Here is a 13,785-nt window from a genome sequence, read left to right as displayed (position 1 = left end):
TTCTGGGTTGATGGAGATTTCTTCTTCTTTGTCTTTTTGTTCAGAGATGGAAAATCGTGGGAATTCACTGGGATATTGTTGGATTTCCATGCGTTAGTACATTTGTCCACGCCTTGTTGATTCGAGTTTTTACGCTTTGAGCTGGTTGGTTCCACCTCATTGGTTGTTGTCGAACAGGTGGGCTGGATGACCTTTGCCGCGGGAAATTTTGACCAGCAAATATCCAGGTAAATTTTACCTCGGTTTTCCTTTAAAGTCCACACTGGGGTCTCAAGATTGCCGATGTCAAGAGCCTGGAGCACTCGTTGGAGTTTCTGGCCTAGTCCAGAGAAGATTGGCATGTCCATTTTCTCGGTAAAAGGCGTGAAAAATCAATTAAAATGCGAGCTCGAAAGAAACACGTCCACCATGTCTGAACATATCATATCATATCGCATCATGACTGCTGAGATCAACTTCTGCTGATTGATCGATGAGGGTGTTTTGGTAGACGCGCTGTAAATAGTCAATGAAAATGACGAGGTAGGTTCTTTTCCTGGAAATTTCGCTTTTTCTCAAGGTTTCTTGTCTAGATTATGTTTATTTTCTTATGTGTAATCAGGATATTGGTGTATAATGGTATAAATTACAATCTCTGTGCATGACTGCATGGTGTCATACTGACATGTACTTAACTTGGTAAGCTTAAATTTGGTAAGCTTACAAAAGTTACATCCCGGGCTTTAGACCAAGTAACAAAAATAACATACAGTATATCGTCCGGACTTTTTAAAAAAATCGGTGAGGGAGGTCCTTATTATTTGTTATTGTGTTATTTTTTTACCATTCATTTCTGTGTAAACTTGCAATTGCAAAGTGTATGTCACACAGGGTCATCATCCCTATATCTTCGTGTCAAAAATTGCTGTGGATAGTACGGCAAATCCTCTCGTTTTTCAATAGCTACGCATGGCGATTTTGTGCGAGATAGGCCGAGCGACTCAGGCTAAGCATAGTAGGTCGCATGTCACAAATAGGTCACCCAAAAATAGAGGAGCCGTAACATGAAAATGCTTTCTTCCCACTTCAAGTTTAGTTTATCCTAAAAGTATGATACCTATTTTAGAAAGTTTGGTGTCATTTTGTAGATAATTATGTTCTTTGTCAAATGCATAAAACCCCAAGTCAATTACAATTTACATGTAGACAACTACTTTGAGATTTATACTTCAATATGTAAGATGTGTCAATGGAGGAGCTGGGGCGGGTAAGCCGGGGCGGGTGAGCCCCATACATGTAGGGTTGTACACAAAATTGTGAAAATATGGAAAACTTCAAACCTTTGTATCTTAAAAAGTACAACTAGCATGGACACCAAATTGCACGTATATCATCCTGGATTGTTAATCTACCTCATAGTAGATCAACTGTGATGTAACTAATTAATTGAATAATTAAATGCTAATTAAGACAGTTTTCCCTATGTTACTATACAAAGTGTACACGTAATGCTCCGACATTTCTAAATGGCCTATCTCTTGCCCGAGTCACCTTGCTTATTCAAAAGTACACATATTTTTAAGGAAATTTGATGAGGAATTCAATTATGCTATTAGTTTTAGTGCCAGACATGGAGGAAAAAAAGTTTTGATTGATACTGTATTATTATTAACATTATTTTACAATTTTTGACCACCCTGTATGTTTAACGCAAGGGATACCAATCTCTTTCTTCCCAATTTGTTGGAAGGGCCCGGATGCAATGTCTTTCTGAATCCATATTTATTTTGATGTACATAGCTTTCAGAAAAAGGAAATGAAGTTTACCATGACACAAAAGATGCCTAATTTTGTTGATGTTCCACCCTGTGTATTTCTTACCCACCCTGTATTATGATATTATACTTTGTTGATTTGGCATCCTTGTAATATAAGCTTTCCAGAAATGTAGGCCTATACTTTTAATGGTCTAAAATATTTTGCATTAAAAGTTGTGTTGAAGTTAATCAAAATTGGTGATATTTTTATCATAAAACATTATGTTACACAAAAGATGACCAATTCATGACATGCGACCAGTAGGTCCAGTACGACTATCATGTGAGACATCCCCAAGTTCTATTCTACAAATTATTACGATTTGCGCATGTTCCAGTATCCCATATGGTGTTGCTATTACAACGAAATTCGATTTGTTTTGAGGTAAACCCCAGGTTTTGTTTCCAATACACTAACTTGAAATGCAATACACTAATTAGCGACCATTGCTGTTGACTCTGGATACATTTTTACTGCATTTTTGGAGTAACGATTTTTAAATCGTAAGTTAAAATTGTGATATATTTAATTTTGAAAATTACAATTATATAAAGGAACACAAATAGCCCATTCACCTAAAATCCAGGTGCTTGTATTGAATATTCGATCACATATGTATTTCACAATGCATATGTAAACTTTCTTTATCTATGTCAACAATAGAATATTGATTTCACCAACGGAGTATGGAGCTATGAAAAAAATATTTATAATACAGGGTGTTGACATCATCAAATCGGGGAGGCCCCCTGAGGCCTACATAATTATGTTGTCTATACTTACCCGAATATATAATTTATTTTGTGATAAGAGAATGTGATGTGTTTGAGTTGTATCAAGTTTTTCCTCTTTGAAAATGCATGCTTTTTGATACAAATATAATTGTTTGTTAACTAAAGCTCATAAGTACAAGAAAAGTATACATTTTCTGTCAGGAAATTAGGGGTGGTGCAATAATTATGTGTACCCCCGGAGTCAGTGTTCGAAATAAGCACTTATCCTCTTGTCCAAAAATCACTGGGAACAACCATATTGAGCTATGTACATGTACTTATCCCCTGGACAACCACTATATTTTACCTCAAAAATCATCATGATTTTATTTAAAATATAAAACTTGACATTAGATTTAGACTTTTGACTTCATGTTTGATTGTAATTTGTATCCTTACGCGAGATCTATAGACCACTGCTAGCACATGGTAAATGTATGTGATGTCCACATCATGTCCCGTTCTGTTAACCATTTCATTGCGTTACCCAATGGTGGCAGTGCTTGACATCCGCATGATCAGAACCCAGGGATCAGAATGGCAACAGATTTTCCAGAACAACATAGACATCAAACAAATTTGATTTTTTGCACTCAAAAATATGACACATTTTAGGGACAACCAAAATGTTTTGAGGACAAGGAAAATTTATGCTTTAGTTTAGTTATCCTCGGGACAACCTCCATATTTTCCTTATTTCGGACACTGCACGGAGTGGTGAATTATAGGGGGGAAAAGATTTTTGGCAGTCAAAAAGGAGGGGGCCAAGATTTTTTGACAGGTCGAAAGGGGGGCCAAGCGATTTTGGCAGGTTGAAAGGGGAGGGGCAAGTGATTTTTGGCACAGATATTTTGGGCACCGTTTCTATATTATATAAAAGTGTAGGAAAATGTCTGGAACACGTTCAAATGTGCAAAATTTCCTGCTTGCTGCGCTCGCATTATCCCCAAAAGCTTGCATGTGTAAAGGGGGGACAAAGATTTTTTGCACGTTAAAAGGGAGGGCAAAGGTTTATTGGCACATCAAAAGGGGGGCAAAGATTTTTTTGGTCACAGCTAAAGGGGGGGGGGGGCAAGTGATTTTTGGCAGACCATTTTGAGAATTCACCATCCCGGGGGTACACATAATTAAACAGGGAATCCAAAATTAATGATATTAGTTTCCCAGTAGGAAGATTGATTAGGGAGGTAGTGGAAATTGAATAGCAACATTTTCCATAAAAAAATGTTTGATCTTCAGTGGGATATATTTTTTACATAATACTGAAAAGAATCATATTTGAGTTGCTTGGCTCAAGAGCTTTATAAAAAAATGTGGTATACTTTTATTGTGATACCTGCTACAGTTTTTAATGTGTGCAAACATATTTGAAACACACATTTGACGCTCTCCAAATAGGTATTTACACACAAACATTTTCTGTAATCAAGTGCTCTTTAACCCTAACCGTACCGTATACTACAAAATACTACTTGATATATGCGCTGTTCGTGCATGCATCCCACGTGGTGTGTTGACGCAATCGCCCTAAGTGATATATAGGCCAGCGAAGCCCAAGACCCATGGCAAGGTGTCGCCGACCGTGTGCCTGGCATGCGAGGGGTCTCGGGTTCCCACCCAGAGCAAACAACTTCTTTCCTTCTTTTCTCTCTTTATTCCTTCCTTCTTTTCCCTTCCCGTCGCCGCCAAAGCCCCTAGGCGGTTAGGGTTAGGGTTATTAATTATTTTAAACTGTTGTGATTTGGTAGTTCACAGCATCTTACGAATGGTAGTGAGCTTTGGCAAAAACTGCATTGCTCAATTCATAGCGAGCATATAATGTAGAAGAATTAAAATATCACAGATATACTTTTATAGGTGCTGCGGTTCTTGAGTTACGTTGTAAAGAGGGCTGAAACAACAACACTTTTGTAAAACGTACAGTTAACAACAATAAATTAAGCAAGTTTGCAAAGTATACGATTTGGAGAATGAACTTTTGCAAAACATCTTGATCTAGATAATGAAAATCGATTTTTAGGTTGCTTCGACCAACAATACCTTGTCTACCCTTAATTTATTACAGGTGATAGATCTAGACACTGAAGACAATGACTACTCCAACATCACCACCACAGAGCAGCAGACTGAAGAGAACAGATAGTGTAGGAGATGACTGGGTGCAATTTTTTGCTACCCATGATGCACCACAAAACTATAAGGAGAAAAGGGAGAAGATGCACTCATTTGCTGAGGAACATTTCAAGAAACAGACCAAAGTTGTATTGATAACTGTAAGTAGTACAGAATGCTTTAGAAATGATACAATCTTTAAATGCAGGCCTAAAATTTAAGGGCTTTAAATGACCAACAGTTGTAAGACAACACGGGGTTATTTTATCTATAGGGTCCCACATTGATTGAGGTGCACGCGGGTATCTCAAGATCTTGATAACAGCTATTTTTGAAATTTTGGAATGTCAATTACTCATGGTAATGATTTGTTTGGCAAATGGACAAAACTACTTTTAAAAGAACTTTAGGTCTATATTATTACCTACTGTAACTAATGCATTTGTAAAAAAAATTGTAATTTTTTTTTCTTTCTTTCTTTCTTTTTTAGTCTGGGGGCACTGCAGTACCTATGGAGAGTAGAACAGTACGATTTATTGATAATTTTAGCTCTGGGACAAGAGGTGCAGCTTCAGCAGAGTATCCTTATGTATTTGACAGCTATTTTTGTTGTAGCTATGTTAGATGTTGCTGTATATGTATGGTTCAATATATCCCTGCTCCCCGTAGTGCAGAGCAATTCAAGGGCAATTGTTCTGTTCTGTGCATTATTAATAATAGGGATGCCCACTCTCAATACAGTTTCCACTAGAACGATTTTTCATTTACTGTGTGCGTGCACTCACACACGTATTGTCTATGGAGAAACTGATCGATACAAGAAATCCCAGGCATGTTAAATGGCGTACATACTTGTTTTGATCCAAATGTAGGCCTATATCAGGGTGTTTCAAGAAATTCTTGATTCCACCAGAAAACATTCACCAAACTTTTTCCTGTTTGGTCAGTAAATAGAGAGGACCTTCCTGCATGAAGAGATCAACTTTTTTAATGAAAAATTTAATGAGATGAGAACTACAACAGGTTGAAGTGACACCATTCCGTGCATCAGGTGTTCAAACGCAATTATCTCCGAATTTGGAGTGAATCAGACAAGCAAACTTACATACTCATAAAATTTAACTATTTATGAAGACAAAATGTGTAGGATGTTAAGAAATTTAAGAATGTTTAAGCCTACATGGCCCATCTCAAATCATGCACTTCCCGTGCACTTCTCACTACCATGTCCATTTCATAGGGAGTATAAAAACCGGGGACCATCATGGCTTCCATGCACACAGTGTATTGCTCAATGTAGTAAAGATAACCCTTGAGTTGGAGCACATTTCTCAAAATTGGTAGTGATTAATGTTACCAAACTTATGCCATGATGAAATATAATAATTTTTGAAGATAAAATGTGCTGACTTTAAAAGATTGAACAATGTTTAAGACTACCGCTTTTCATTTGAAATAATGCACTTATTGTTCATCTCCTCTATGGAGATATTTTCCATGGCGGCCATCTATGATCATGCTTGAGGTTTCAACAAACAAACCATGGGTTTTGAGGTCTTATAGTTTTTGTTGTATGTCAACAAAATCGATTAAATTTTCAGGATGATCTTATTTTCATGTTGTTATAAGCAAATATAATGTTCCAGATAAGATAGTTAATAAATACATTAAGAAAAAGTACCTTAAAGTTGCACTTTCTGTTAGTATTCCTTTTGGACTTTAACTTTTTAACATGTTCTAGCAGCCCTATATAAAACCGTGACACTCGAAAAGGCCATATCTCTGGAATGAAACGTCCGATTAAGATTATTTAAGCGCCAAAATGTTTCTTTCATCAATTCCCATCCAATAAGTTAGGTCTGAATCAATTTAAAAGTACTTCAATTTTTAGTGGACATGCCTATTAATAAGATAATATAAACTGTGTGCTATCTGTTTTGAGGTCATTGTATGAATTGGAGGGTTTTGTGGGCCAAGGTTACTTTATCGAAAAAAATACAGAGGCCCAACAAAAACTGTGATGATTTCACATAATTTCTGTAAAACAGATGGTGCAAAGTCATTGTCATTCATTATCACCATTTTACTGAATTTGCTTCATGAAAATAACATATTGTTTAAAAGCCTATTGAAAATGTATCTTCCGTTCACTGTTTTAATATGCATTTAAAACCCAATGCACAAGTATGTGGGCTTACTTGCGGTGATTATTCACACTTTTTGTGCATTAAGATATAAGAAATAAGTAAAGAACAATTACGCATTTTGCAGGCATTTGTGAGATATTAATGACATGCATTTGTGTCTTTGTGCTTACAAATATTACATTAGGAAACGAATTTGGAGAAAACCTTCTGTTAATAAAATACTATGCTGAGCCACCAGCCTGGGTGACTCATGCTCCAGTAATTTCAGATGATTGAGCTCAGTAATACATCAAAGAATGTCTTCCAATTCATGAAAACAAATAGATAATCAGCTTATCGGATTAAAAGCTTAGAGGAAGGTCTTGCTGCTCAGCGAGTGTATGTAATTATCAGAAGGTTTTCTCCAAATTTATTCTCTAATGAATATGATGGGATCCCACGCATCACATATATTCATGACCTCGGTTATGAATGCTATTTTTAACACTCTGAATTACTTTGTTCCACAGCGTGAGCAGCAGCAAAAATACCTTGCTGCAAAGTAGAGTAAAGTTGGGTGGAACACCATGCGATTTTGCCTCCTATGAGGCAAATAGAGCAGAGTTTGATCTTAAAGAATGGATGGTAAATTGTGCAAAACAAGTCCCCATTTTAAATTTTAGCTAGGAATGTTACAGACAGACATTTTGTAATAATACATTTGTATAATCATAATGGGATTGGTTCTCACCTCTGCCAGGGTTCATTTCCCCACAGTGCCAAGAGTGAGCATGGTTGTTGATTTATGACCATCCTCGCAGGTTTATTCCTGGTGCTATGGTTTTCTTCCCGCATGTTAAAACAGGACCTTTTCCCATGTTCTTATCTGGTGGCTCACCTTGTTAGATACATGATGTTGAATTTCCCAACAGCACCCTGAAGTGGTTTAATAAGTTGGATATTATAAATCCAGATGTATCAGCGATTAACTTTATTATCCATAACTCATCATACCAGATATTTTCTCTCAGAAGGCTACGCTGTGATCTTCTTATTTCGACATAAAAGTTTGGAGCCCTATATGCGTCATTTCAGCAGACATTCATTTCTAGATATGTTACAGATAGATAGTGAAACGGATAACTCACAAATAATAACAGGTGAGTGCCCATAGTACAGTCTTCACACTGCAAAATGCAAACAGATTATTGTCAATTTCATTTTCAATTAATTAGATAGATTCTTCTCTAGAAGAAAAGATCACAAAAAAATTAGAAAGATGAAGTACTCCCGGGGGGGTCACTCCCATTGTGGCCTGTAACACCATCCGCGATAATGAAAACGCGTAAAAGGGTAGTTTTTCGGTGGGTAAGCACGATCTGCATAACTTAGCGTTTAGGGTGTCAAAAACATGAAATATTGGAAAAAAGGGTAGCAAAATTGCAATTGCTAATACGCGGAAATGAAATTTAGGGTATGAAATTTGATGCAAGGAATAAAATCCCTGTTTAGGGTATTGTTTTAGCCAAGGGTTAAATCCTTGTTTAGGGTGCTTTTCAAAAGTTGATTATCGCGGATGGTGTACAGGCCACAATGGGAGTGACCCCGGGAAGTACTAGACTAGAGAAAAGGCAAAAGTGAAGTTAAAATCAAATATACAGATAATTACATTACATAATACTAATTTTCTAGTTCAGTTTACTATCAAAATTGTAAACAATTGTAAAATTGACTGTGATTATTATTTTTGTCATAACAAACTACTTAAATCATTCCAAATTATATGATGGATTTTATGTTGAGCTATGATACTTTAATGATGATTAAATCATGCTAGAATTGTCAAACTGAGTGTAGTTAATTGTAATTTCTTTGTTAACTTCAGTGGACCAAACAAAAGCACCAAACATGTTAGAACTACTCAAATCATACCAAACCGTCAAGACAAGTAAGCGTCTTCTGTCTGTGGAGTATGTATTTTTACAGGAATACCTCTATCTATTAAGAGCTGCTGCTGAAGCACTACACTTTGCTGGCTCAAAGGCTATGTTCTACTTGGCTGCAGCTGTCTCAGATTTCTACATTCCAGGACAAGATATGGTAAGTCAAGATATGGTAATCAGTAGGTCTTTTAGCTCTTCTGATACGGGGTTAAAATATTGAAACAAATCAAATAATACATTTTTGTTTTTAATTTTTGCTTTAATTGGACTTACTGCTAGAATTACAAGATCTTGACAATTCTAAATATTGTGTCACTTCGACATAACTCGAAGGGTATTGGCTAAAATCACAATAAAAAGCCAATTTGTGGATCAAAAGATGTAAAAATGGTAGAAATAGATCGTTTTTTAGCACTCACCAACAGGGAAGATGCGATTTCTGCGCAATGCATTGATAGTCTAATATCATCACTTGTAGATTCCTTTGGAAGTGGCTCAGTTCCGTGTGAAACATTGAGAGCAGGAGGACAAAGTATGATGATACAGTCCATCTTGGACTTTTGAGTTTTTGGACTGCATTTTGAGTGAGGGAAATTGCAGAAAGCAAATCAGATCCACAAACATCTATGTGTAGAATGTTACTTTCAGGGGATCAATGAAATAATTGATTGAAATTACCATATGGTGCAACTTAATATTATCACTTTCTTTTTTGTTTTTTCACACAGCCTGAGCATAAGATTCAGTCCTCAGATGGTCCACCTCAGATCTCTCTATGTAAAGTACCTAAAATGCTAGCCCCATTGGTGAGACACTGGGCTACAAAAGCATTTGTTACCTCCTTTAAACTAGAGACAGACAAGGACCTATTGTTGAAGAAAGCAAGACAAGCATTGATCAAGTTTAACCATCAGGTATGTACCAGTATACAAATAACTGTCTATGAGTGTGATGGTCGAAATATAATCACGAGGTGAAAGATGGATTGTTCCATTCCACTTGCCACCGAGACAGTTAATATTTGTTTTATATCACTCTTACATAAATTCTATTACTAAAATACTATTTAAGGTAGGAAATACATTTTTTCATCAACATACCACCATGTTTTGCCGTGATATACTTCACATTTTGGGGTCCACCCATAACTAAATCGGCGAGTCCAAGAGTCAGCGCACGGCTTGGCGCTGGCGCACTACGGCGCAGCACTATGATGGTAAAAACTATCACATGGAGAGGCTGATGGTAAAAATGATAAATGGTAATCAACCAATGAACTGTCTAGAATTTATGTATGAGTGATATAATACTCTATATGCTATTCTTAGTGTTGAATATTCAATCTTTGGCAATGAATGATTCATAGAACTAGGTGTTCTTGATTTTTGAAAGAAGCTGTATTATATTTTGTTTGGCTTATATATAAATGGTAAAGACTTATTGATATAGAATCATAAACACGCAATTGAGTGCAGCACCTATATAATGCTAGTTGCACTTTGCGTAATGACTGGCACACACTTAAAAATCAAGTTATTTTTGCTAATTATAAGCTGAACAAAGTATTGCATGTGACACACATTAGGGGTGGAGGATTCTGCAGTCATATAAATGCAGTTCAAGATGGGGCATCACATTTGCACTATTTTATATAAGTGTAAAATTCTGGAAATCCCCCAATCTTTGTCACATATGTTACAGAGATTTCACAAACAGACATCACTTTGATCATTTTGCAGCTTTATTTTCACCCTTATTGTGGTGCTATTTAAACGTCACTTTTGATCACTTGTTTTAGGGTATGGAAGATATTCATGAATTTAGACTAGTATAAAGAATCTATTGAGGAATTTTAATGTATACAGCTTTATTCTGTAAAAGTAACTTACAGAATAAAGCTGTATACATGCTTACATTTTGATTTGTCTCAATGCACCACTGTAGATTGAACATCAGAATCAAATCACTTCCTCCATGAGAGCACTCGTGACTATTCAATAGAAAAATGTTGTCCTTGACTATAAATTATTGAACTAGAATAAACATTGTGAATAAACCCAACAAAATTCCAAGTGAATTTAATTTCCAATAAAATTACATATGAAGTATTTTGTTTTAAAATAACTCAAAGAGTCCATCTGTAAGTAAGTAGTTTTTCTTTCCTATCAGAATGTGTCAATTTGAAAAGTAAACTATCCTACACCTTTTATAGATGTGTAACCTATGTGATACTACAATGTTGTTTTCTTCCTATAGGTGGTAATCGCCAACATTCTTGAGGATCGCCGAAGACAGGTTACCATAGTAACCCAAGACAAGCACTTTACTATCTCCTTAACAGAAGAAGAATTAAGCCATGAAGCAGACATTGAAGAACATATTGTCAAGAAACTTACAGAACAACATGCACAATTTATAACAGAAAATGGGAATGGTAGTACATAGAGGGACAAGGATGCAATAATATGTGTGTTGAAAGTGTGATGCTGTGCAATGAATGCTAAGGTTTCGTGTCATGTCTGGTGATGCTCATAGTACGTAGCAGTGACACAATTACGTAAGTTATATCCGAAGGCAAAGGTTTTACTTTTAGCTAACTTGCTCAGTACTGTTTTGGTGCACTATCAAATCTTTATAAATAGATACATTTGAGCTAATTTTTGTTGTTTTGCAGTACACACCTGTTTTATTTGTTTACTGTCCCGGTTTACTGTAGAACAAAATAAGTTCCTGCCAAGAGTTGCACCAAGATATGATGTAACCGGTTTGAAAAAAAAAAGTTTTTTTATCGTAGTGCACAAGCATACTCTATATTGGACATGCCCATCTATGACACAATATAATCTGTTGCAAGGTTCCTTTTATGCATTAACCATCGTGTATCACGCATGATGTCAAACGTGTGCATAGAAGTTGTGGAAAATAATACGCGGTGGACAGTTAGCAGTACGCTTAATTTGTAAAAGGTTTTCTGCAAAAATTTATAGTTTATACATTGTTTCATGTCGAGTTACGTAGTGATAGGTGTGAATTACGCCAGTCGTAGTATCAAATCTCACACAGTGTATATGCATGCATACAAGGGCAGTTTATTGGCATGCTTGTGGTGCAACTGTATAAAAGCACTATATGTCACTACCAAACTCAAGGTGAAATGAAGTGTAAATGGAAAACTATGAGCCCTGATCTATTCAAGATGATACTGGTATGCAGTTTTTATTTAGAGAATTAAGAGTTTGGATTTTGTCCAGCAGTGCAACAAGATCAAAATTCATTTTAAAGCACATTTTATAATATTATTAGTACACCACTATACATGTACCTAAACCATAGGCAAATGGCCAGTGGTATCTGCAGTGACATAGTGTCAAAAGGCCCCTATGATGGATCATGAGGTACCCCTATGATGATGGATCACTGGGTACCCCTATGATGGTGGATCACGGGGGCCCCTATGACGGTGGATCACATGTTGCATTTGGATGTGGCAGTCATATCCAAGATCACTGGAAACTGATGGTACTAAGAATTTTGATACAACCTGTGTTGTTACTGTATACATTTGAAGCCATATTGTAACATTTCTGTAAAAAATGGTATTTCTTTTCCATAAAATGTTTGCTTTTACTGTCAGATACGCCACCTTTTAATTTTGAGCTGAACAAAGAAAATTGGAATTTACCATCAGTGCCAATGTCGCCAATGTGAGTCACTTGGTCTGTCGTGCTATGGCACAGTCCTTTGATGTGTATGACCATCCCACATGCCGTGATTGTATGTACTGTGTTATGAACATCGCATACGTTTGACTAATATTTTCATTGTAATAATTAAACGATGGTTCCTGCGCTTCACTACAGCACCTAGTCTTGATTTTTACAGGGTACTAGTAAGTACACATCCAATTTCTCACTGGATGTACTCTGGAGCTACTCCGGATTACCCCCAGGGCTACTCTGTAGCGGTGTACCGTAACGAGAAAAAAAAATCCGTGGACTACTCCTATCCGGTTTTCCACGGTGTACCTCCCGTAGAGACAGACTATAGCGGAGTACCTCTAGAGGTACTCTGTAAAAAAAATGCGTGATGATCTGTTGCCAGATTTAATGCTATTTTCTCAATTTAGCTTTATTGTATGCTTTTATTAGGATATATTAGGGATTTTTGTTCTTTCTTTCTTTCTTTCTTTTATTATTTTTCAAATATATGTTAATAATATAATAATAGAAAATAATAAACAAGTAAATAGGCCTACATAAATACATAAACAGGTTCAGAAATAAGCAAGTAAGTAAAATTAATGATCAAAATAATTGACTAAATAAATTTATCAATGAATAAACAAGTAAATAAATAGATAATTAAATTAACAAACTTGTAAAAACTACACAAATAAGAAAGTAAATAAGTAAACATGTGCATTATTTAGGCCTAAATACAAAAATGAATAGTACTCGTAGGCCTAGGCCTATGTAAAATAATCAATAATAGAATGATAATGATTGTCATTAACTTGGTTGTTATTTAGCTTTTTAATTTGATTACCTGTTTGCTTACTTGTTTTTTCATTTGTTTGAGTAGGCCTGCATTTTGTATATTTTTAAGCATTTTTCTTTGCATATTATACTTGAATAATTGGTCATTTTACAGCTAATATTTATTTTAGGACCCCACTTTTATTCAGTTATTTTTTACGCTTTTATTAAATTTATTATTAATTTTATATTTATTATTTCTTTATATGTATTATAATTTACTTATTTACTATTTAATTGTTTAGTAAGTTATTTAAATATTTACTTTTTAATAAGTGACCAATCATTCAAGTATAATAAGCAAAGAAAAATGATTAAAAAACAAACAAAATACGGCCTACTCAAACAAACGAAAAAACACATATCAAATAGGTAAGTCAAAGTAAAAGATGAATAACAACCAAGTAAAAAAAATATGAAAACTGCGAATAACATCAATAAAAGATGAAAGACTAGTAGGGCCTAACCAAAACATGTAAAATATCAAAACTGCATAGGC

General features: G+C 35.5%; 1 protein-coding gene across 1 annotated transcript; it reads left to right on the top strand.

The window, feature by feature from the left end:
- The first annotated feature begins 438 nt into the window (after positions 1-438).
- Positions 439-11,452, top strand: LOC140150243 (phosphopantothenate--cysteine ligase-like). The gene is made up of 7 exons (XM_072172250.1): positions 439-522; positions 4,636-4,843; positions 5,173-5,261; positions 7,826-7,968; positions 8,694-8,908; positions 9,480-9,665; positions 11,008-11,452. Exons 2-7 carry the CDS (start codon positions 4,661-4,663, stop codon positions 11,194-11,196), a joined length of 1,005 nt encoding a protein of 334 aa, XP_072028351.1. The 5' UTR covers positions 439-522; positions 4,636-4,660; the 3' UTR covers positions 11,197-11,452.
- The last annotated feature ends 2,333 nt before the right edge of the window (positions 11,453-13,785 follow it).

This window comes from Amphiura filiformis, chromosome 1 (assembly GCF_039555335.1).
Source record: "Amphiura filiformis chromosome 1, Afil_fr2py, whole genome shotgun sequence".
Classification (NCBI taxonomy): domain Eukaryota; kingdom Metazoa; phylum Echinodermata; class Ophiuroidea; order Amphilepidida; family Amphiuridae; genus Amphiura; species Amphiura filiformis.
The sequence above is the reverse complement of the archived record's forward strand: the minus strand, read 5'-3'. Positions and strand labels throughout refer to the sequence as shown.